This window comes from Euleptes europaea, chromosome 3, assembly GCF_029931775.1.
Source record: "Euleptes europaea isolate rEulEur1 chromosome 3, rEulEur1.hap1, whole genome shotgun sequence".
Taxonomy (NCBI): Eukaryota; Metazoa; Chordata; class Lepidosauria; order Squamata; family Sphaerodactylidae; genus Euleptes; species Euleptes europaea.
Window position 1 is genome coordinate 16,553,513 of NC_079314.1, and position 22,689 is coordinate 16,576,201.

The following is a 22,689-nucleotide window of genomic DNA, read 5'->3' on the forward strand; positions in this document are numbered from 1 at the left end:
GGGAAACGCAAGCCAGTAATCTGATTCATTCAACTTAGGGTGAGAAATGAGGTTTTTTTTTTTTTTAAGGGAATCTTCTGAAACGACAAAGCGAAAACAACAGGATGGCAAGCAAGATTGGGAGGGATTGCAGGCAAAGTGACGCCTCTCCCAATCGGCACGCCCCATTTGTCGAGATATTTGGTTAAGCCCTGCTGCAAAGCGTGCTGGTCTCTCTCCACTGCGACCTTCTCCAGCAACCAGTAGGGTTTCATGCATATTGACTTTTAAGAGAGACAGAGAATGGTATTCCGGTGACTGATCTGGTTGCCATTTGCCACATTTTCTAGTGGTCTTCAGTTGCCTGTCTTCCACCCACGGGCGAGCTGTTCTTTAGCGCCCTCTTCTCTCATGCCACTGGGGAATTGCACTCTCAGCAGCGTCTGCTTCCTGTGCGGTCACCATAGTGGTCATCTCGGGTATTGCACTTCCCCCCAGTGGCTGCCTCCACTTCCTCCTCTCCCTACGGCGGCTGCCTCCTGATTCGACACCCCCGAACCCCATTGTGGACAGGCTCAGGCACTCAGATCGATGATGACGTGCCGGTAGATGTGGGTTTTGCCCTTGAAGCTGGAAGCGATGAGGAAGTCTTGCTTGTCGACGTGGAGGTGGGCGAAGGAGCGCGGGGCCTGGGTGTTCAGCTCCTGGAAGTGCTGGAAGAGACCCGTGATGGGTTCATAGCGGTACACTTGGCTGAAGGAATAGTCGTTGCCGAGGAAGGCGTAGCGGTAGCCGGCGATGGTCAGGGGCTGGAAAACCATGGAGCCACGCGACGGCATGTGCTGAATGTCTCGGAACATGGATCCATCCCAATGCATCACCTGTGGGCGAGAGAGGGCATGGAGGGTTGGAGCTCACATTTCTAAACAAGCGCTTGAAGGAACTAGCTTAAGGGCCAAACAGCCATGCAAGGGCATTCTAATACAAGGCAAACTGGGGCTTGAACTTCCTAGATGGAGAGGCTATGGCTTAGGGGTAGTGAATATGCTTGGCATGCAGACGGTCCCAAGTTCAATCCCTGGCATCTCCAGTTAAGGATCACATGAACACATGAAGCTGCCTTATACTGAATCAGACCCTTGGTCCATCAAAGTCAGTATTGTCTACTCAGACCGGCAGCGGCTCTCCAGGGTCTCAAGAAGAGGTCTTTCACATCACCTACTTGCCTAGTCCTTTTAACCAGAGATGCCAGGGATTGAACCTGGGACCTTCTGCATGCCAAGCAGATGCTCTACCATTGAGCCATGGTCTGAGGTGATGAGGAAGACCTTTTCCTGAGACCCTGGAAAGTAGGGTTGCCAATCTCCAGGTAGTGGCTGGAGATCTCAGGCTAATACAACTGATTCTCCAGCTGATAAAGATCAGTTCCCCTGGAGAAAATGGCCATTTTGGCAATTGGACTCTATGGCATTGGTGCCCTTCCCCTCCCCAAACCCCACCCTCCCCAGGCTCCACCCTAAAAACCTCCAAGAATTTCCCAACCCAGAGCTGGCAACCCTACTGGAAAACCACTGCCAGTGTGAGTGGACAGTATTGACCTTGACGGATCGAATTGATGGTCCGACACTGTAGAAGGCAGACCCCTGGGGGTAGTCCCAGAATTCATTCCCAATGAAGAAAAAAATGTAACTTGAAAGTAGAGGTGGGCTAAAACAACAAGAGAGATCCAGCCGCAGGAGCTTCTGCTGCTGGATTGGGACCTCTGTGTATGTATATGGACTGGATGCAACTCCACCAGTGTCTTTGCCTGTGTGCATGGCCAGATCTGAGCTGAGAGCAGGAGGCAGTAATAGAACCCATGAGCGTGTGCGAAGTGCATTCTTCCTGAAGCACCACTGCAACCCACCACTATACTTAAGGCTGCTCGCCCCTTGTATGTTTAGGAGTAATCCCTGCTGAACCGAATAGGACAATTGTATAAATATCCAGAGACAGTTGCATAGCCAGATGGTGCAGCTTTCAAGCTTGAACTCAGATGTCCATCTTGATAACAAAAAAGGCAGCCATGGCACACTGCTAGGACGTGATTATCACAATGGCGTGGCATTGTGGGTAAAAGAAGAGGAGTTGGTTTTTATATGCCGACTTTCTCTACCACTTAAGGAAGAATCAAACCGGCTTACAATCACCTTCCCTTCCCCTCCCCACAACAGAAACCCTGTGAGATAGGTGGGGCTGAGAGAGCTCTAGGAGAGCTGTGACTAGCCTACGGTCACCCAGCTGGCTTCATGTGGAGGAGTAGGGAAGCAAATCCTGTTCACCAGATCAGCCTCCGCCGCTCATGTGGAGGAGGGGGGAATCAAACCAGGCTCTCCAGATCAGAGTCCACCGCTCCTAACCACCGCTCTTGACCACTACACCACGCTGGCTCTCCACAGCACCATGCTGGCTCTCAGAGTGTTGGAACAGGATCTGGGAGACTCGGGTTCAAATCCCCATTCTGCCATAGCTGACACTGAACTAGTCGTATTCTCTCAGCCTAACCTACCTCACAGGTTAGGTTGTGGCTGTTGTGAGGCTAAAATGGAAGAATGGAAAATGATGTCGTTGGCCGCTTTGGGTCCCCAGTGAAAATAATGTGTGTGCAAAGTGCCGTCAAGTCGCAGCCGACTTATGGCGACTCCTTTTGGGGTTTTCATGGCAAGAGACTAACAGAGGTGGTTTGCCAGTGCCTTCCTCTGCACAGCAACCCCGGTCTTCCTTGATGGTCTCCCATCCAAATACTAACCAGGGCTGACCCAGCTTAGCTCCCGAGATCTGACGAGATCGGGCTGCACCATGCTGCCTTACAGTGAAAATAATAGCAGGGTATAAATATTTTTTTTTAAATAACACTTTGTGTGTGAAAGCCACGATACTGGGGAACAACGAGATGCTTAAATCTGTGGGACCGAGAGCAAGGGACATAAATGACTGGCAAGGGACATCTGAACATAAACTGTGTGAAATCATTTGTTAGCAGCTGTACAAGCAGCAGCAATTAATTTCTATGCCGGCCCAAACATCTAACAGCAGTTTGGGTCCTTCCTGCTCAATCTCGACAGATGATCCCTGTTTTTGCTGCAACAGCCAACTCTAATGTCATTCTGGTGTTCAAACAGAGCTAACTATGAAACAGCATGCAGATTTTAGCTTGTATTGTTAGACGCCAAGCTGTTTGCATTTGATGTGTGTCTGTGTGAAGAAGCATGAACTGTGTGTCCTCAGAAATGCTCTCATAAGGGCAAACTATAAAAAGGAGGAATTAATCATTCAACTACTGGGTCAATGATGATTATTGTTGTTATTATTTCTACTAGCTGGCATGTTTAAAAAAAATGTGAAAGACAGACAAGCTAAATCGAGTAAAAGGAATCAGCAGATTGAACATACGAAAGACCATCCAATGTTTTGTGCCAGTTTCCTTGGTTCTAATGAAGAAGAAGAGGAGTAGGAGTTGGTTTTTATATGCCGACTTTCTCCACCACTTAAGGGAGACTCAAGCAGGCTTACAGTCACCTTCCCTTCCCCTCCCTACAACAGACACCCTGTGAGGTAGGTGGGGCTGAGAGAGCTCGAAGAGAACTGTGACTAGCCCAAGGTCACCCAGCTGGCTTCATGTGGAGGAGTGGGAAAACAAATCCAGTTCACCAGATTAGCCCCCGCGGCTCATGTGGAGGAGTGGGGAATCAAACCCGGTTCTCCAGATCAGAGTCCACCACTCCAAACCACTACACCACGCTGGTCTTGTTTTTGGATTTTGTGTGGACCGATGGGGTGTTCATCAAATGTTTGCACAGTATAGACTCTTGCAATTGAGAGCCAAACGACACAAAACGGCGGGCGTGAGTTCAGCCCATGGCCGCTGAAACCATTTTAGAGGGGAAATTAGCTATTTAAAATTGCCATGAGTAGGGCTAGATCTTGTCTCCCCCTTTCCGCATCTCTTAAAGTGCCTAAACTAGGGTTGCCAACCTGCAGGTGAGGCCCGGAGATCTCCTTAAACTACAACTGGTATCCAGACTACAGAGAAAATGGCTGCTTTGGAGGATGAAGTCTATGGAATCATACCTGTTGAGGTCCCTGCCCTCCCCAAACCCCGCCCTCCTCAGGCTCCACCCCAAAAACCTCCCGCCGATGGCAAAGAGGGACCTAGCAACCCTATTCCGCTCCCCAAACACTGCCCTCCCCAGGCTCCGCACCCCCAGGCTCCCAGCATTTCCCAACCCAGAGCTGGCAACGTTATCTCCTCTGCAGCATCCAAAGCCGAAAAGAGCAACAGAACACTTCGAAGATTAATTCCCCCGATCCGACATGTAGCTACAAGTCAGCTTGGGCACCCGTGGCTTGACTTGCGGCACACGTAGCATGCATTTTGGCCCTTAAACGTAGAGGCCCACCCCTTGCGGCTGATCTGGGTAGCCCGCCTTTAACAGTGGTTGCCACAGTCAGCCTGGGCCTTCCCCGAATCCTCCGGCATGCAGAAGAGGAGAAGGAGCATCTCATCTCTGGCTGCATGTTCTGCCAAGGAGATTCTGAGTGTCTCCAAAGCACAGCGTGAAGTCAGAGAGAAAGGAAGGAGGATGCCTAGCAACCGGCTTCTCAAGAGTGAAGTCATTAAAAGCACCGGCAGAGTGGGTGGATGTCTAACTTCACGGAAGGATGGAAGTCCTTCAGCTTCCTTTCCTCGCCTTCCTTTCTCCGAGCCTGGCATCTCCCCTTCCTATACAATTCTGCTCAAATTGCTGGGATGACATCCCTTATTACTAATGTATATAGTAGCACCCTCTTAGGATTTTATGTATTTTATACTTTTTATCCTTGTATTTTATATCTTTATATCTGGAATTTCTGCTTTTAATATTGATGGGATTTTAGTCAACTGTTGACGATTTTATTCTTTTGTATGTGACTGGCTATGTGCCGTATTAATAAATTACTGACTGACTGGTGGTTTGTTAGCAGAGGGAACTTGTGGTCTGCCATCTGCCATGCTCGCGCACCGCCAACGAAACTGGCTGAAAGACGGTACGGCAGCAACCGATCTGGCATGCATCACGTGACAAAAGAGACTTGCCAGCTGGCCCCGCGGAGCCTCAAACTCCTGGCTCACCTTGGAGTCGCCAAGGAAGCGGGTCAGGCAAATGTACACATCCTCCTTGACTTTGAAGTGCTTGACGGCGTAGACGTCGTCCATGTCCGGGATGTCGGTGCGAGGCGTGAACTTCTGCTTGTTCCACTGGTAGATGACGGGGCGCTGGGAGCTGCTGGCCAGGATGAGGTGCGGCTTGCCGGCGATCTCCAGGAACTCGGCGTCCGTGTCGCGGTACCAGTCGTGCAGCGACTGATGGGTGTAGAAGCCGTGGCCATTCCAGCGGTACAGGGTGGTGGATCCAGCCTTGGAGCTGTCGGCCATGATGAAGTACCAGTCGCCCTCCACCCGGAAGACCTCGACGTCGTTGGGCTTGCGGATGCGCGAGCCCTCGATGGCCTGGGTGCGGAGGAAGCGGCTCGTCGCTTCGTCCCGCTTGTAGATGTGCGAGCCTCCGAAGAGCTGAGCCACGACCACAAAGAGCTGGCCGTCGATCACCAGGGGCTTGCAGACGATGGTGGATGAGCCTAGGGGAAAAGGAGGGGAGAAAAGAATGATCAAGGATGGGCCGCTTTAATAGTGTCAGCTCTGGAGAAGAAGGAGAAGAATGCCGATTTTCTCTACCTTTTAAAAAGAAGAATAAAACCAGTTTACACTCTCCTTCCCTTCCTCTCCCCACCACAGACACCTGGCAACCCTATCTCAGGTGGGGTCTTTTACATCACCTACTTGCCTAGTCCCTTTAACTGGAGATCCTGGGGATTCAACCTGGGACCTTCTGCATGCCAAGCAGAGGCTCTACCACTGAGTCCACTGCTCTTAACCACTACACCACACTGCCCTGCAAAGTATATGCACATGAGATTAGGGTTGCCAACCTTGGGGGGGGGGGTTGGAAATCTCCCATAATTATAATTGATCTCCAGATGACAGAGATCAGTTCCCCTGAAGAAACTGGCTGCTTCCTGGTTGGACTCTATGGCATTATAGCCCGCTGAGGTCCCTCCCATCCCCTAACCCCACCTTCCCCAGGCTCCACCTCCAAATCTCCAGGAAATTCCCAACCTAGAGTTGGCTACCCTAGTCGGCACAGACACTCAACCATTCCCTTTCAGCCAGTGTAGTACAATTGACCTTTCCCCGCGAATCTGTTCCGCAAAAGCGTAGGGCAGAAGCTTTTAACTGCCGCTGGGAGCTCACCGGTGATGTTGGCGTAGCTGCGGAATCTCCCTTGCACGTGGTCCCACTCTAGGAAGATGCAACGTCCGAGAAAGGGTTGGGCGATCACCAAATTTTGTTCCCCGTGATAGGTGAAAGTTTCCACTGACAGTGACTGGTAGGGCAGGACATCGAAGAGAACAAGGTCTGCAAGAAGAAAGAAGGTTGGAGTAAGGTCGGGAGGGTATCCCTGCCTTTTCCTTTGGATTTTGCTGTCCAGAGAGGAAAACTCAGTGGGGTGGGGGGAACACAATTCATCAATAAGGTCACTTGTTTTCTAAATGGGCTGTGTTTGATAATGGTTATCCTTTTTTAAAAAACTGCTGCAGCCCACAAGCACACAGAAGCCCGGCAGAGGTCTCAATGGCCCCTCTGTTGGGTCACCTGGTAAGTACAAGGAATCGCCACAGACAACCCCCCCCATGTTGACTCACTTAATGGGCGGGGAGAGCGGGCAGCACTGCTCTGGCCCCGCCCCCGCTTCTGCCTCGTTGCTGGTCATCTGCAGAGTGTGACCATGCGGAGGAAGGGGCCACGCATGCAACCCCCTCCCTCTGCATGAGCGACGATGCTTCTTTCAGAATTGTTGCTGATCACAAGGGTGTGTGTGCGTGCACGACCCCCACCTCCACACGGTAACACTATGCAGACAATATGGTTGCCAGGTCCCTCTTCGCCACCGGCGGGAGGTTTTGGGGGCAGAGTCCGAGGAGGGTGGGGTTTGGAGAGGGACTTCAATGTCATAGAGTCCAATTGCCAAAGTGGCCATTTTCACCAGGGGAACTGATCTCTATCAGCTGGAGATCAGTCGTAATAGCAGGAGATCGCCAGCTAGTACCTGGAGTTTTGGTAGTCAAACAAAAACAACTAGTGCCCCAATGGAAACTAGGAAATCAAAAAATTGAGCACTTACGGCATAGAAAAGCTATTAAGCCAGTTTCAAGAAAGTGCAATCTTTTTATGAGCCCCTAACAACTTATAGTAAGCAGTGTGCTTCCAGCTAGCAAGGGTGCGCCTTGCCGCTATACAATTGTTAACAAGTTGTCACAATAAGCAAAAAAGTAACTTTTCAATAATTGTAGTACATAATTGTACATAGCAACATAGAAATGTCCATAGAGGTGCACCCTTACTAGCTGGAAGCACACTGCTTATTATAAGTTGTTAGCGACTCATATAAAGATTGCACTTCCTTGAAACTGGCTTAATAGCTTTTCTATGCCGTAAGTGCTCAATTTTTTGATTTCCTAGTACCTGGAGGTTGGCAACCCTAGGAGACGACCAGGCACAGGGGTGGAACCACTGTGCTTGTCAATGTGTGTTTGTGGGGGAGGGTTGACTGTACTGGACTAGGCTATGCATTGGGGGTGGGGGTGGGACACAGAATGGTCTCCATGACATAAACCTGCAAAAGAACAAATGGTAGACCTTGAAGGCTACATTTCCCAGTGTGAATTAACCTTTACCATAGAATGAGTGTCAAAATTTTAAATGTAGGGCAAAAAAAGCTCAAAGGAGCCCCGAGGCACACAGAGTGAAGTCCAAGCTCTGCTCATGACCTGAATTCGATCCCAACAGAAGTTGGTTTCAGGTAGCTGGCTCGAGGTTGACTCCGCCTTCCATCCTCCCGAGGTGGGTAAAATGAGTACCCAGCTTGCTGGGGGTAAAGTATAGACAACTATACTATAGACAACTTAGTTTAGACTATACTTGTCTATACTTTAGTTTAGACAACTAAAGTATAGACAAGTATAGGCAACGGCAAACCACCCCGTAAACACAGTCTGCCTAGTTAACGTCGTGATGTGACGTCCCCCCATGGGTCAGTAACGACCCGGTGCTCGCACACGGCACTCCCTTTACCTTTTTAATAAAGCTCAACTTCAGTGTGTCCAAATAAGTCTGAGCTACTGGAATCAGAGCTGTGCAAAATGAGCATATTCTAAGATGCTGCAGCATCTCTAAATGCATCTCTAACCCTACTAGTTAGCAGAGGCACCAGTTCAGACCAGCCCCATGGCATGGAGGAAGGGTGGGGCGTTAACTCTTTTCCCCTGTGATGCTCTCTCAAATATCCCCCCTCCCTCCAAGCTGCTATTTGCCCCATTAATGCACAAGTGACCTAAAGGGAAACTCAATGTTTTCCCCAGCAGAGAAAACAGTAGCCCTCTTTAAGACTGGAAGAACTGAGCCAGGCAAAGAATTAAATCTCTTTCTCTCCCTTCCCCCATCCCATAGTCGTGATGCAAATTGGTGTCCCACCCATAGCTGCTATTTAGGAATTGTGTTTAAAAACAACACGCCGGAGAGAATTGATTGTTCTTTCCTGCACTTCACCTTATGTGACCTTCTGTTCGAAAGAATATTGCTTTCTGCGTTACCGGCCAGCTTGGAAGACATAGCGCCATCTGGCAAATAAGAATCCCACAGTGACATCCTAAGTGGAGTTACACCCTTCTGAGCCCACTGACATTGCTGGGTTTAGGAGGGTATGGCTGTGCTTACAACCGCATCGCCAGTCTGTTACTTGGAAATTCTCTACAGTATGAAAAAGACACAAGAAGGGCCCTAGACTTCGGCATCTTGCAAATCCCAGCCGTTAACTTGTTTTTTAAAGGCTGTAGTCCTTATGGCTGTGATGATTGGATTCATGGGGTGTTGGCGGTGCCTTGGGGAGGGGGCTCCATAGGATTTCTGAGTGGTCATTCACTGGTTTGCAGACCTTACCATCCCTCCCTATGACTTGCACAAACAAAACTAATTAACGACGATAAGGCAACATATGCATTTTTTCCGAATTTGCATAATTTATAGGAGTCCCAGGAGCCAGATTTCCTTGGCACTGAATATCTCAATGCAGAGTTTTAATATTTTTCCCCTTGAGTGCACAGAGCTTTTTCTCTGCTGCAGCACGACGTAGAATCACAGAATCACAGAGCTGGAAGGGACCTCCAGGGTCATCGAGTCCAACCCCCTGCACAATACAGGAAATTCACAACTACCTCCCCCCACACCCCCAGTGACCCCTACTTCATGCCAAGATGCCCTCCCTCTCATGATCTGCCTAAGGTCATAGAGCCAGCATTGCTGACAGATGGCCATCTAACCTATGCTTAAAAACCTCCAGGGAAGCAGAGCTTACCACCTCCCGAGGAAGCCTGTTCCACTGAGGAACCACTCTGTTAGAAAACGTAAGAGGACCGAAGAGCCTCATTCACCAAAACGATCAAAGGTACGTAAAAGACACTTGTAAGCCAAACGCAGTGGAAACGACATTCAAAGCGATGTCTGCTTTGCAACATCTTTCCTGACTCCCGTGTTGGAGACTATGTTGACAAGAGGATGAAAGCCATCATTCAGAATGAGGTGAGGAATTAACTGGGCTGGGAATCTAGTTGTCCCTGCTGTAATATCTTTTGGCCCAATTCACCTCTAAGATTGTGCATTGCTCTGCCTGCTGGCACTGAGTTCCGGAAGATACAGAAAGACAGTGGGAAAGGAAAAGAAGAAACAGAGGTCTTAAGAAGAAGAGGAAGAGGAGGAGTTGGTTTTTATACCCCACATTTTCTTTATCTTGAAGGAGTCTCAACATTGGCTTACAATCGCCTTCCCTTCCCCTCCCCACAACAGACACCTTGCGAGGTAGGTGGGGCTGAGAGAGCTCGAAGAGAACTGTGACTAGCCCAAGGTCACCCAGCTGGTCGGAGTGGGGAAAGAAACCTGTTTCACCAGATTAGAGTCTGCTACTCTTAACCACTACACCACGCTGAGCAGAACATAAGAACATTAGAACATAAGAAAAGCCATGCTGGATCAGAGCAAGGTCCATCCAGTCCAGCAGTCTGTTCACACGGCGGCCAACCAGGTGCCTCCAGGAAGCCCCCAAACAAGACGACTGCACCAGCACCATCCTGCCTGTGTTCCACAGCAGAAGGGTCTTCAGGGCTTAGGCAAGCCAAGAGACTCTGGGAGCCCCTTCTGTGAGAGGAACACAAAGAATGGCAAGACATACCCGTGGTGATGCAGTTGAAGCCCCCTGGGCGGAGTTCAGCGAGGTTGGTGCGGTTCAGCTCGGCGGGTGACCGGCACTCTATCGGCTCCACCACAGCGTTGGTGTAGCTCACCCACTCCACCAGCCATTTCAGCTTACAGTCACAGTGGAAGGCATTTCCCCGCAAGTCCCTGCCAAGAAATAAAGCAGTTTGTCGCCAAACGAGACCACAATCAGCCCAAGGTGGGCCCTGTTCTGAATCTAGGCCAGGGAGGGGTGGTCGTAAGCAACAGGGGCAGCTGCCCCAGGCTTAGGGTTGCCAGCTCCAGATTGGGAAATACCTGGAGATTTGGGGAGTGTAACCTCAGGAGGGCGGGGTTTGGGGAGGGGAGGGAATTTAATGGGGCATAATGCCATACAGCCCACCTTCCAAAGCGGCCATTTTCTTCAGGTGAACTGATCTCTGTCACCTGGAGATCAGTTGTAATGCCAGGAGATACCAGCCACCACTGGGAGGCTGGTAACCCTACCCAGTCTCTGTACCTGGGGGGTAGGGGCTGATCACCTATGATTAGGGTTGCCAACCTGCTGGTGGTGGCTGGAGATCTCCTGCTATTGCAACAGATCTCCAGCCGATAAGAGATCAGTCCACCTCGAGAAAATGGCACCTTTGGCAACTGGACTCAATGGCATTGAAGTCCCTCCCCTCCCCAAACCCTGCCCTCCTCAGGCTCCGCCCCCACATCACCAGGTATTTCCCAACTTGGAGCTGGCAAAGCTACCTATGGTCCCACCCCCTGTTGGAGAGCACAAAGGAAGCAAAAAAGCAAGCTCACGCCGCCGCCTCTTGCATGTATCCTGTCTGGGACTCGGGCAGTCCTCTCATGCCTGCCATTTGGGGCTCGGGACGGGACGCCGGCTCAGGAGGGGCTGATTATCCCCACTCGGGCTGAGGGGAGCTAGCATCTGGTGATGGCTCTCACCTGCCTCGCATTGGTCAAACGAGGCCCCTTGCATGTCACTGGCAGAGGGCACCATTGGAGTGATGGTGGGAGTACTTCTGGGACCTCCTCCTTGACTTTTCCCCAGGGCTTCACAATCACTAAGAACACCCCATGCCCCATGAACAGCACAAGCTGAGGATCTAGTCTACATCCTCCATCTCATAGCAGGAAGGAGGGAGATGTTCTTCCCTTGGGCCACCAGTCCTCCTTCTCTTGCTGATTTCATCGTTACAATCACATTCCCCTCTGCTGGTCGATTTCATTACATTCACATTCCCCTCGGATTTCATCACTACATTTGTATTCCACTCCGCTGGCTAATTTCGTTGTATTCCCCTCTAGCGGCTGGTTTCATGACACTCGTATTCCCCTCTGCTTCCTGATTTCATAATTACAGTTGTATTCCTCCCTACTGGCTGATTTCATTATTAGGGACTGAGGGCCATGAAGCTTATTCGGTTTGCCCCTTCTTTGTTCAGCTCTTGCCTTCTTTTGCAATGGGACCTGAGCTGCCTAACATCAAATCGGACGACTGGTCCACCTTGGGGCTCATGCAGAGAAAGATCTTTCCAACCCTCTATTGTGTGTGTGTAAAATACCGTCAAGTCACAGCTAACGTATGGCCACCCAGTAGAGTTTTCAAGGAAAGAGACTAACAGAAGTGGTTTGCCATTGCCTTCCTCTGCATTGCGACCCTAGTAATTCTTGAAGGTCTCTCATCCAAGTACTAGCCAGGACTGACCCTGCTAGCTTATGAGATCTGATGAGATCAAGCTAGGCTGGGCCATCCCTCTATTACCAGAGATCAAGTAACTGGAAATGCCAGTTAGTGAACCTGGGACCTTATGAAGGCAAGATTTGTGCTCCGTCACAGATCCGCCTAAGCTGACACTTTTTTTGAATTAACTGTCACTCCTTGAGCTGATATGTCCACAATTCACTAACGTATCATTGATGTTCATGCTGAATGTATGGAATTTAGTAACCCCCTTAGGCAATAAATTATGTGTGGTTTGATTGTACCCCTGAGTGGCAGCTGAGGGAAAGCTAAATTGCTATATCCTCCATTCCCATATCGATAACCCCCAGCCCCACTCCCTCCCTTTGTCTCAAACTCACACTGCGGTCAAAGCATTCAGGCCCCGGAACAGATGCCTCGGCAAGGTCTGTAGGTTATTATGAGCCAAGCTCCTGTAAGAAAGAAGAGGAACAACCTTATAAGGAGGCAGTGGAAGCCGTGGGATCAACAGGCCTGAGAACGGTCAGACGTTTCAGGGGTACTGTGAAGATTAGGAAGAGGTATGGGTAAAAGCCCAATTGTGTAGGGCCCAGGTTTGACTGAAGCCTGCTCTTCACTGAGGGGACAAATTAGTGACTTCAGACCCCAAGTGGGGTCTCATGAGAATGGAATGTTCTTTTGTGTGCCAGGGTTACCAACCTCCAGGCAGGGCCTGGCAATCTTCTGGAATGACAATTGATCTTCAGACCACATAAATCAATTCTTCTGGGGGAAAAGGCTGCTTTGGAGGGTAGAGTCCATGGCAATTTGCCCTGGCAGGGTCCCTCCCATCTCCAACCCCCACCCTCCTCAGTCTCCACCCCCCAAATTTCAAGGAAATTCTCAATCTAGAGAAGGGAACCCTCTATGCATCCCCCAATTCCCTTAACACAGAAAACCAGAGAGAAGGGTTTCAGTTTAACATTCTCTCTGATATATTACTTTTCTTTGTCAAGGAATCTTATTTCACACAGGGGCTTCCATCACAGGAGCCCCTGCCTACAGGCCAAAGTGGCCCTGACTCCTGACCAGTGCTCTTACCCACACCTTTTCACCTCACCAGCCCTATAAGAAGGTAAGAAGAAGGAAAGTTTGAAAGGCGTTAAGATGACGTTGGAGTCATCAAAGAGGAGGCAGGCCGTGCAAAATGCTGGCAGCTCTATTTAACAGAGAGAGTGGTTTTGGTGGGGGTGGGGATGGATCGATGGTAGAGAACATCTCCTTAGCATGCAGAAGGTCCCAGGTTCAGTCCCTGGCATTTCCACTTAAAAGGACCAGGCAGCAGTGGTGGGAAAGACCTCACCCGGAGACCCTGGAAAGCCGCTGGGTAGAAAATACTGACTTTGATGCACCAAGGGTCTTATTTATTTATTTATTTGTTGCGGTCAATAGAGCAAGGGTCTGATTCAGTACAAGGCAGCTCCGCGTGTTCATAAAGGCCTGGTGTGCCATCTGAAGCACACTGTGTCACCATCTTGACGGAACTAAGCAAGTCTAGATCCAGACAGTGCTTGGACTGGAGACCTGCGGGGAATGGGGTTGCTAACGTCCAGGTGGTGGCTGGCGATCTCCTGCTATTACAACCGATCTCCAGGTAACAGAGATCAGTTCCCCTGGGGAAAAGGGCTGCTTTGGCAATTAGACTCCATAGCATTGAGGTCCCTCCCCTCTCCCAACCACTCCCTCCTTAGGCTCCACCCCCAAAATCTCCATGTATTTCCCAACGTGAAGCTAGTAACCCTAATTGGGAATCCTAGGTAGGCCACCTTGAGTTCCATGATGGAAGACAGGAGGGACAGAAATGTCATCAGCAAGAAAGGGTTAAAGAGGAGTGGAGAACCAGGAGAATAAGGCAACATTTGGAGGAACTGGGATTGTTGGTGGTCCGGTTTAGGGTCTAAGCTGGGGATAGGGAAGGTATCCCAAAACCACTCACAGATGGAGAAGACTCTTTAGGCCTTGGAGGGCATTCTTGGAGATAGATTCTAGCCTATTGTGCTCAATGAACCTGTAAGGAGAGAGAAGATAGTTTTAGCCACAACTAGTTGAATGATGAGAGACCTTCACAGTTGCAAAGGCAGCCAGGAAAGCATGGTTGGTAAAGCACGGACAAATTGGCTTAACATTCCCTCTCCTGATTTGAGGGGAGGACTGTAAAGAACAGAGAATTCTCAGCATCCTCAAGAATACTTTGACTGAAATAAAACCAAAACAATCTAAACTAAAACTAAATTATCTAAATAATTGTTTTTTTTCTGTTAATGTAGCACAAAGAAAAGGTTTAGTACGAAGGACCTGATAAAAGTAAAACATTAAGTGGTACCCAAAGATAACCATAAGTAGAGCATAAGAGGGGCTCTGCTGGTTCAGACTAATGCAACAGCTAGTCCAGCATCTTGTTTCACACAATGGCCAACCAGCAGCCCAGGGTGGGGGGAGCAACCAATGGGGCACAGAGACCAAGGGTTTCCTCTGTTGTTGCCTTCTAGCAGTGGTATTTTGAGGTTTACTTAGAGTTGGCAGGTCTTTTTTCGCCACCGGCGGGAGGTTTTTGGGGCGGAGCCTGAGGAGGGTGGGGTTTGAGGAGGGGAGGGACCTCCATACCATAGAGCCCAATTGCCATAGCGGCTATTTTCTCCAGGGGAACTGATCTCTATCGGCTGGAGATCAGCTGTAATAGCAGGAGATCTCCAGCTAGTACCTGAGGTTTGGCAACCCTACTCACACAGTCTCATCCTGGCGTCTTTTCCTGGTCACCAGGCAATGGTGCTAAAGAATTTGCTTTGTGCAAGGCCCAGAGACCAGTCTGAAGCAGGGGTGTTATACGTAGGGCCCACGGGCCAGATCCGGACCCTTGAGAGCTCTTATCGGCCCGAGAACCATCCAAGGCAGCCCCCGCCCCAGTCCAGATCTGGCCTGATGAGGCATGGTCCGGCCCGACCAAGTGACATTTATGTCATATCCAGCCCTTGTAAAAATTGCAGAAGAGTTGGTTTTTATATGCCGACTTTCTCTACCATGTAAGAAAGAATCAAACCAGCTTACAATCACCTTCCGTTCCCCTCCCCCCAACAGACACCCTGTGAGGTAGGTGAGGCTGAGAGAGCTCAAAGAGAACTGTGACTATCCCAAGGTCACCCAGCTGGCTTCATCTTAGGAGTGGGGAAACAAAATCCAGTTCACCAGATTAGCCTCCGCCACTCACGTGGAGGAGTGGGGAATCAAACCCGGTTCTCCAGATCAGAGTCCACCACTCTTAACCCCTACTCCACGCTGGCACCCCTGGTCTGAAGGCTATTCCCCCTAAGCCTGATGAACGTCTACTTGGGAGACTGCTCGGGGTAACCGCTGTGTCTGAAAGCCATGTTGAATTTATCTAATGAAGATCAGGGCACAAAGGAAGCAACCCAAAAACCTGATGAATAAAAATCCTGGAAGGAGTATTGTCCCTGTGCTCAGCTGGCAGATCTGTTGGGTTGGATGTAGCCGCACTGAGCCGCACTGGATAGCTGGCCTATATTTGGAAGCAGGAATCAATCATCCACAACAAACTGTGTGGATTGCTCAGCCTCGGGATGGCTTTCTTCTCCCCTGCTCGAGCAATCCCTGAGCCTTTGGGGACTGGACAGGTTAAAAAGCGAGACGAATCAATGTTAATGAATGTTCATAATTTCCTCAGAGGGCAGAATCTGGATCTTAACTGACCACCCATTAGAAGTTCCATGAACAGATTACTGTATTTACTCAAATGCAAGGCTAGGTTTCCCCCAGGTATGTAGGGATGCCAACCTCCAGGTCTTAGCTGGAGATCTCCTGCTATTCATGAACATATTACTGTCTTTACTCAAATGCAAGACTACGTTTTCCCAGGTATGTACGGATGCCAACCTCCAGGTCTTAGCTGGAGATCTCCATCTGATAGAGATCAGTTCCCCTGGAGAAAATGGCCGCTTTGGCAATTGGACTCTATGGCATTCAAGTCCCTCCCCTCCCCAAACCCCACCCTCCTCAGGCTCCACCCCAAAAACTTCTTGCCAATGGTGAAGAGGGACCTGGCAACCCTACAGGTATGCCCTCAAAAGGGGGGGTCATGTTACATTCACATACAAGTTACAGTTACATCCAGTTATAATTTGTTTGTGTATAACATTTGGAAGGTCATCTTACATTCAGGGTAGCCTTTCTTTCAAGTAAATACAGTATGTCCACGTATTTATAAATAGACTTTTCCCTCAGTGGGAGCCCAAAGCAGTGTAAAACATCAGCCTCCTGTCCTTCATTGATTCTAACAACCCTGTGAGGTAGGCTAGGCTGGGAGTCTTTTTCCTCAGTGGGAGCCTAAAGCAGTGTAAAACATCAATCTTTTGTCCTGCACTAATTGTAACAACCCTGTGAGGTGGGCTAGGCTGAGACACAATGATAGGAGAGACAATGAGAGAAAAAGAGAGAGGTCAGCATGGTCATGCAATCAGTTTTCATGGCAGAGTGGGGATTTGAACCTGTCTCCCAAAGATTGTAGGCCCACGCTCTAACCACTAAGCCACGCTGGCTCAAGGTTCAGGAGGCCTTACTTGTCACAACTGCACAAGACAATTCCTGACTGTGGCAGGGCTGCGAAGGAAAAAGCCAGGCAGGGTTCTTTCGTCTGCACAACTCCGAGATGCTTCCAGACAGAGAGGTGAAGGAGGCCTATGTAAGCCCTTCCTTTCAGAGCCTCAAGGCAAATGCATTCCAGTTGAAAGGATGCTTAATTGGTGGCAGCCAAAGGATTAACCAGCCAAAGATTTTTCAAAAGTTGACATGTCTACTTCACAATGGGCTCAAAAGGCCTCTGAGCATTATTATAACAAGCATACCTCAGAGATATTGCAAGGTCGGTTCCAGATCACCCCAATAAAGCGACTAGCGCAATAAAGTGAGTCTCACACTTTTTTTTTTAGTTTCCCAGAGCATATAAAAGTGATGCCTATCCAGCATGCAAAAGCATTATGTAAAAAATAATTACCGTAATGATAATGAAAAAAGTTTGAAATGTTGAGAGAATTACCAAAATGGGACACAGAGACATAAAGTAAACACACCCTGTTGCAAAAATGGCGCCCATAGACGTGCTCGAAAACGCCATATCGGTGAAGTGCAATAAAGCGACAAACAATAAAACAAGGTATGCCTGTATTATTATCATCATCAATTCATTTTTATCCTGCTCTTCTTAACAGAGTTGGGCTCAGAGAGGCTAACATAGGTCATTTGTGCTTGGGAGTTTTACCTGGGGTTCGATGCTCGCTCGACCCACACTTCTGTCGCGAATCCAAAAAACACTATGCAACAGCAAAGTCTCCAAGCTCCAATCCAGAAGCGGCTCCCCGCCCCTTGAAAACTCTGCTTTGTAATTGGCTGTAGGGCTTGCTGTGAGAAAAACGCCCAGTTCCCCTCCCCCACCCCCGCAAAAACCCAAGTGCCGTTTTACAAAAATGTTTTACAAAACAATTTCAAAAATGGAGCTCTTTAAAAGGAATTGGGGGGGGGGCAAGAGAACCAAGCAACATTTTAAAACCCTTTTGTTTTTGGAAATGTCTGCTCAGAAAGGGCTCTGGGCAGAGACAAAAATCAGGAAGCATTTTTGTCCCCGCCCCTTTAAACACAACTTTGTAATTGGCTGTACAGCTTACTGTGAGAATAACGTCATCTCCCCCCCCCCGAAAAAAAAACTCCCCTGATGCACGCTTTAGCTTATGCATGGTGATTTTGCCTTGGTTGATCTCAGGGGAGATCGAAGACTAGGGTTATTACAGGAACGGAGAGACCCGGGATTTGTGAGGGCTGGCAGCGAGGTCACCTCTAATGGACGGAAAACTCATGCATAACTCCAAAGAACAACCGAGACAGACCGGGGGCGAGCATTAATAAAAGTACCCATGCATAACCGACCATAGGTAAAACAACATCCAAGTCAAGAAGGTAGAAAACTATAAAACCTAAGATGAATGTCTAAATATGCACCTTTCCATAAAATTAATCACAATCGTTCAACGCTTACTCCTGCACTCCCCCCACGTTACCCCCCCACCACCACACACCAGTGGCACGCTTGGCCCCCTCCCCTCCAGCCCTGCCCTAACATCTCTGCACACTTACAGGTATTCCAGGTGTACAAGTCCATCGAAGGCATTGTTCGCGATCTGGTCCAAGGAGTTGTATGTGAGCAGGCTGGGGGGGGGGGGGAGAGAGAGAGAGAGAGAGAGAGAAGCAAGCAGGTTAGATCCAGAGAAGAATGAAGGGAAGCAATCAAGTCTGGGATGGGATGGGGAGAAACACCTAACATGAGAAGTAGATCAAGTCCTGTACAGACACTACCAGATACTCTACAATTCCCACACGACTGCTACTATTGCCTAGAAATCATAGAATCATAGAGAGTTGGAAGGGGCCCTACAGGCGATCTAGTCCAACCCCCTGCTTAATGCAGGATCAGCCTAGAGCAGAGGTTCCCAAACTGAGCTCCAAGGAGCACTTGGTGCTCCCCAAAACATCTCCTCGTGCTCCGTGAAGAGAATGAAAAGAAAAATACTACTGTCATTCGGTTTAGTATATACCTGTAGGTGCTAGGTGAAAATTAGTGCTCTGTGATGAATTTATCTCCTGAAAAGTGCTCCATGACTCAAAAGGTTTGGGAAGCTCTGGCCTACAGCATCCCTGACAAGTGTTTGTCCAGCCTCTGCTTAAAGACTGCCAGTGAGGGGGAGCTCCCCACCTCCCTAGGTAGCTGATTCCACTGTCGAACAACTCTTACTGTAAAAACATTTTTCCTAATATCCAGCTGGTACCTTTCCTCCCACAATTTAAACCCCTTATTGTGAGTCCTATCCTCTGCTGTACTTGTTCACAGGTGGCAGATCGGAGCACAGGCTAATTAGCACCAGTGGAAATGTGCGAATTCATTTGCCTACAGAAAAATGTTCATTGGCACACACACCGCCAATTATCAGATTGGCACCAAGATGTTCTTATTGGCATGCTCACAAGGAAGGGCTTGTAAACTAGTACGACCTCATCAGCCAGGTTCACAGGGGTACCTGGATACTGAAGACAGACACATCCCTGCATGATGTACACCAGGGGTGTCAAACATACGGCCCGCGGGCTGGATATGGTCCCTTGAGAGCTCGTATCCGGCTTGCAAGCCAGCCGAGGCAGCCATCACTCCACCACCCCATCACGATCTAGGCTGGTGAGGCATGGCCCGGCCAAGTGGCATTTATGTCACATCCAGCCCTCATAACAAATGAGTTCGACACCCCTGGTCTACACGAATCAAAATGGTCACCAGTCCATCCACGTTCCTTTTACACACACTCATGCTAGTGAAACTCATACCGATGGCTCACTGAAGGTAAGAAGAAGAAGAGGGTTTTTTTATATGCCGTTTTTCTCTACCTTTTAAGCTGGTTTACAGTTTCCTTCCCTTCCTCCCCCCACAGCAGACACCTTGTGAGGTAGGTGGGGCTGAGAGAGTTCAGAGAGAACTGTGACTGGCCCAAGGTCACCCAGCTGGCTGCATGTGGAGGAATGGGGGAATCAAACCTAGAGTCCGCTGCTCTTATTCACCACAAACCGATGGTTCCAAACTGGAATTCACACTCATGGGGTGATACAGACTAGACACACTGCCAGGCAGACAGGTCAACAGAAAGCCAATTCCCGCACACCCCCTCCATAACCTGCAATCGGCATCTCCAGACACGCGCCCCGGCACCCGCCACTCATGCAACCCAGGGGTACTTACAGCAGCTGAACCGTCGGCACATGGTGAAAACTGCCTTCCAAGATCTCTGTGAATCCGGAGCGAATGAGAGACCTGCGGAGAGAGGGAAGCCGGATGTGAACAAGGACTGGCTTGCAGGCGGCCTCAGCAGCAGGGGTGGCACGACCATCCCCGTCAGCCCCTGACTCAGGGCTGCTTAGCTCAAAGACACTCGAGAACCAACCAGGATGGAAGTTGTGCTTCCCAAACCAGATGGCAAAATCAGCCATCCCACTGGAGAGCCATTTTTAGCCCCTCTGCCTCTTTCTTCCTGTAGCATCTCCAGGTAAACTGGCAGGAATCCACCCATCGCTACCAGGAGTACAACACAGCTTTCAAAACCCCTTTCTAGGCTCCCTTTTAGGGATCTGTTTTAGATAGGCCAGTGCAGAGCAGGTGTCTATCAGCCAGAGAGAGGCAAGCACTGACCCAGGGGTCTCTGCAGTTTCCCTCCAGGGGTCCAGCGCATATTACCTCATAAGAACATAAGGAAAGCCCTGCTGGATCAGACCAAGGCCCATCAAGTCCAGCAGTCTGTTCACACAGTGGCCAACCAGGTGCCTCTAGGTGGCCCCCAAGCAAGACAACTGCAGCAGCACCGTCCTGCCTGTGTTCCACAGGACCTAATAGGCATATTCATCTGATCCTGGAGAAAACAGGTGTGCATCATGACTAGTATCCATTTTGACCAGTAGCCATGAATACCCCTCTCCTCCATGAACATGTCCACTCCATCGCCACATCCTGGGGCAGGGAGTTCCACAATTGGACTATGTGTTGTATGAAGAAACACTTCCTTTTATCTGTTTTGAACCTCTCGCCCTCCAGCTTCAGCAGATGTCCCCGCGTTCTGGTATTACGAGAGAGGGAGAACTCTCTCCACACCATGCATGATTTTATAGACCTCTATCATGGGTCTCCCCTTAACCGCCTTCTTTCCAAACTAAACATCATACCCCTTTAGATGCCATAGAGGAAGGCCGCCCCACTAGGTACCTTCCAACCTGCCTCTCAGCTGTTAGCAAAGGGCTGTTCGATAGAGGTGAGGATTAGGTGGAAGAGGAACACAGGTAAGGGATTTCTAGGTTCCAATGGGGTTGTTTCAGCCCCTGTGTCTATGGCCATTCATGCATGGGAGGTTTTGCGAATTCAGATGGGGAAAATGTGCATCTAGAGACTGGGAAATCCAAGGTAAAACCTCCCATGCATAAACTTGAAGGGGGTGGATGATGGGGATTAGCCAGGGAAGCAGATCTCTAGGGTTTTACAGACCCATCTCAGTCAACTGACAGCCTTCATCACTGCAAGCTGGAAGGGGGGGGGGGAGAGAGATCAGAGCTTCCACCCCCACCCAGTCCAAGGTAACTTCAAGCCCACCTCCAACCAGAACCAGCACTGCTCTGCACTCCTCCCAGTATTTAGGTGAACACATGAAGCTGCCTTATACTGAATCAGACCCTTGGTCCATCCAATTCAGTATTGTCTACTCAGACAAGCAACGGCTCTCCAGGGTCTCGGGTACAGGTATTTCACATCACCTACTTGCCTAGTCCCTTTAACGGGAGATGCCAGGGATTGAACCTGGGAGCTCCTGCACGCCAAGCAGATGCTCTACCACTGAGCCACAGCCCCTCCCCAAAACCATGAACACGTGAAACTGCCATATACTCAATCAGACCCTGGGTCCATCAAAACCAGTACTGTCTACTCAGAGCAGCAGCCACTGTCCAGGGTCTCAGGCAGGGTTCTTCCATATCACCGTCAACCCCTTATTGCCCACCCTAACCAAGCAGGAAGGGCTCAAGGAGGAGGAAGAGAGGGAGGAGAGAGACCCATCCCAGGGGTATACCCCAGACCCTCCACCGTTAACCCTCGATTGACCACCCTAACCAAGCAGGAAGGGCTCAAGGAGGAGGAAGGGAGGGAGGAGAGAGACCCATCCCAGGGGTATACCCCAAACCCTCCCCCATCAACCCCTAATTGCCCACCCTAACCAAGCAGGAAGGGATCAAGAAGGAGGAAGGGAGGGAGGGGAGAAACCCATCCCAGGGGTATACCCCAGACCCTCCACCGTTAACCCCCTATTGCCCACCCTAACCAAGCAGGAAAGGATCAAGAAGGAGGAGAGAGACCCATCTCGGGGTATACCCCAGACCCTCCCCCGTCAACCCCCGATTGCCCACCCTAACCAAGCAGGAAGGGATCAAGAAGGAGAAAGGGATGGAGGGGAGAGACCCATCTCGGGGTATACCCCAGACCCTCCCCCGTCAACCCCCGATTGCCCACCCTAACCAAGCAGGAAGGGATCAAGAAGGAGGAAGGGATGGAGGGGAGAGACCCATCCCGGGGTATACCCCAGACCCTCCCCCGTCAACCCCCGATTGCCCACCCTAACCAAGCAGGAAGGGATCAAGAAGGAGGAAGGGATGGAGGGGAGAGACCCATCCCGGGGTATACCCCAGACCCTCCCCCGTCAACCCCCGATTGCCCACCCTAACCAAGCAGGAAGGGATCAAGAAGGAGGGAGGGAGGGAGGAGAGAGACCCGCGTGGAGGATCAAACCTCCCCCCCCCGCCCAGGACAGGGTCCTTACAGGGAGCCCAGGTTGGGGGGCAGCTCCTTCGGGATCTCCTCGGCCCCCTCGCAGAGCGCCGCGTCTTTGGCGCACGAGCAGCCCAGGGCGCATTTCCTCCGCGGGGGCCTCCGGCCGGCCCCGGGCCCGGCCAGCAGCAGCAGCAGCAGCAGCGGGGCGCCGGCCCCGCCGAGCCCCAGGCGCCGGCCCAT

The 22,689-nt window shown here is 50.2% G+C and overlaps 1 protein-coding gene across 1 annotated transcript; it reads right to left on the reverse strand.

The window, feature by feature from the left end:
- Positions 1-491: 491 nt before the first annotated feature.
- On the reverse strand, positions 492-22,689 carry LOC130475494 (leucine-rich glioma-inactivated protein 1-like). The gene is made up of 9 exons (XM_056847283.1): positions 22,499-22,689; positions 19,888-19,959; positions 18,240-18,311; positions 14,038-14,109; positions 12,443-12,514; positions 10,341-10,510; positions 6,311-6,475; positions 5,132-5,637; positions 492-860 (listed from the first exon to the last, which is right to left on the reverse strand). Exons 1-9 carry the CDS (start codon positions 22,687-22,689, stop codon positions 555-557), a joined length of 1,626 nt encoding a protein of 541 aa, XP_056703261.1. The 3' UTR covers positions 492-554.

Excerpts from the sequence above, each read along its gene's own strand:
- LOC130475494 (XM_056847283.1), bottom strand. The coding sequence starts at position 22,689 with ATGGGCCGGCGCCTGGGGCTCGGCGGGGCCGGCGCCCCGCTGCTGCTG. Across the intron at positions 14,110-18,239 it reads CTTGTACACCTGGAATACCT|GTTCATTGAGCACAATAGGC; the intron begins GTAAGTGTGCAG and ends CTCTCCTTACAG. Across the intron at positions 5,638-6,310 it reads CAGCTACGCCAACATCACCG|GCTCATCCACCATCGTCTGC; the intron begins GTGAGCTCCCAG and ends CTTTTCCCCTAG.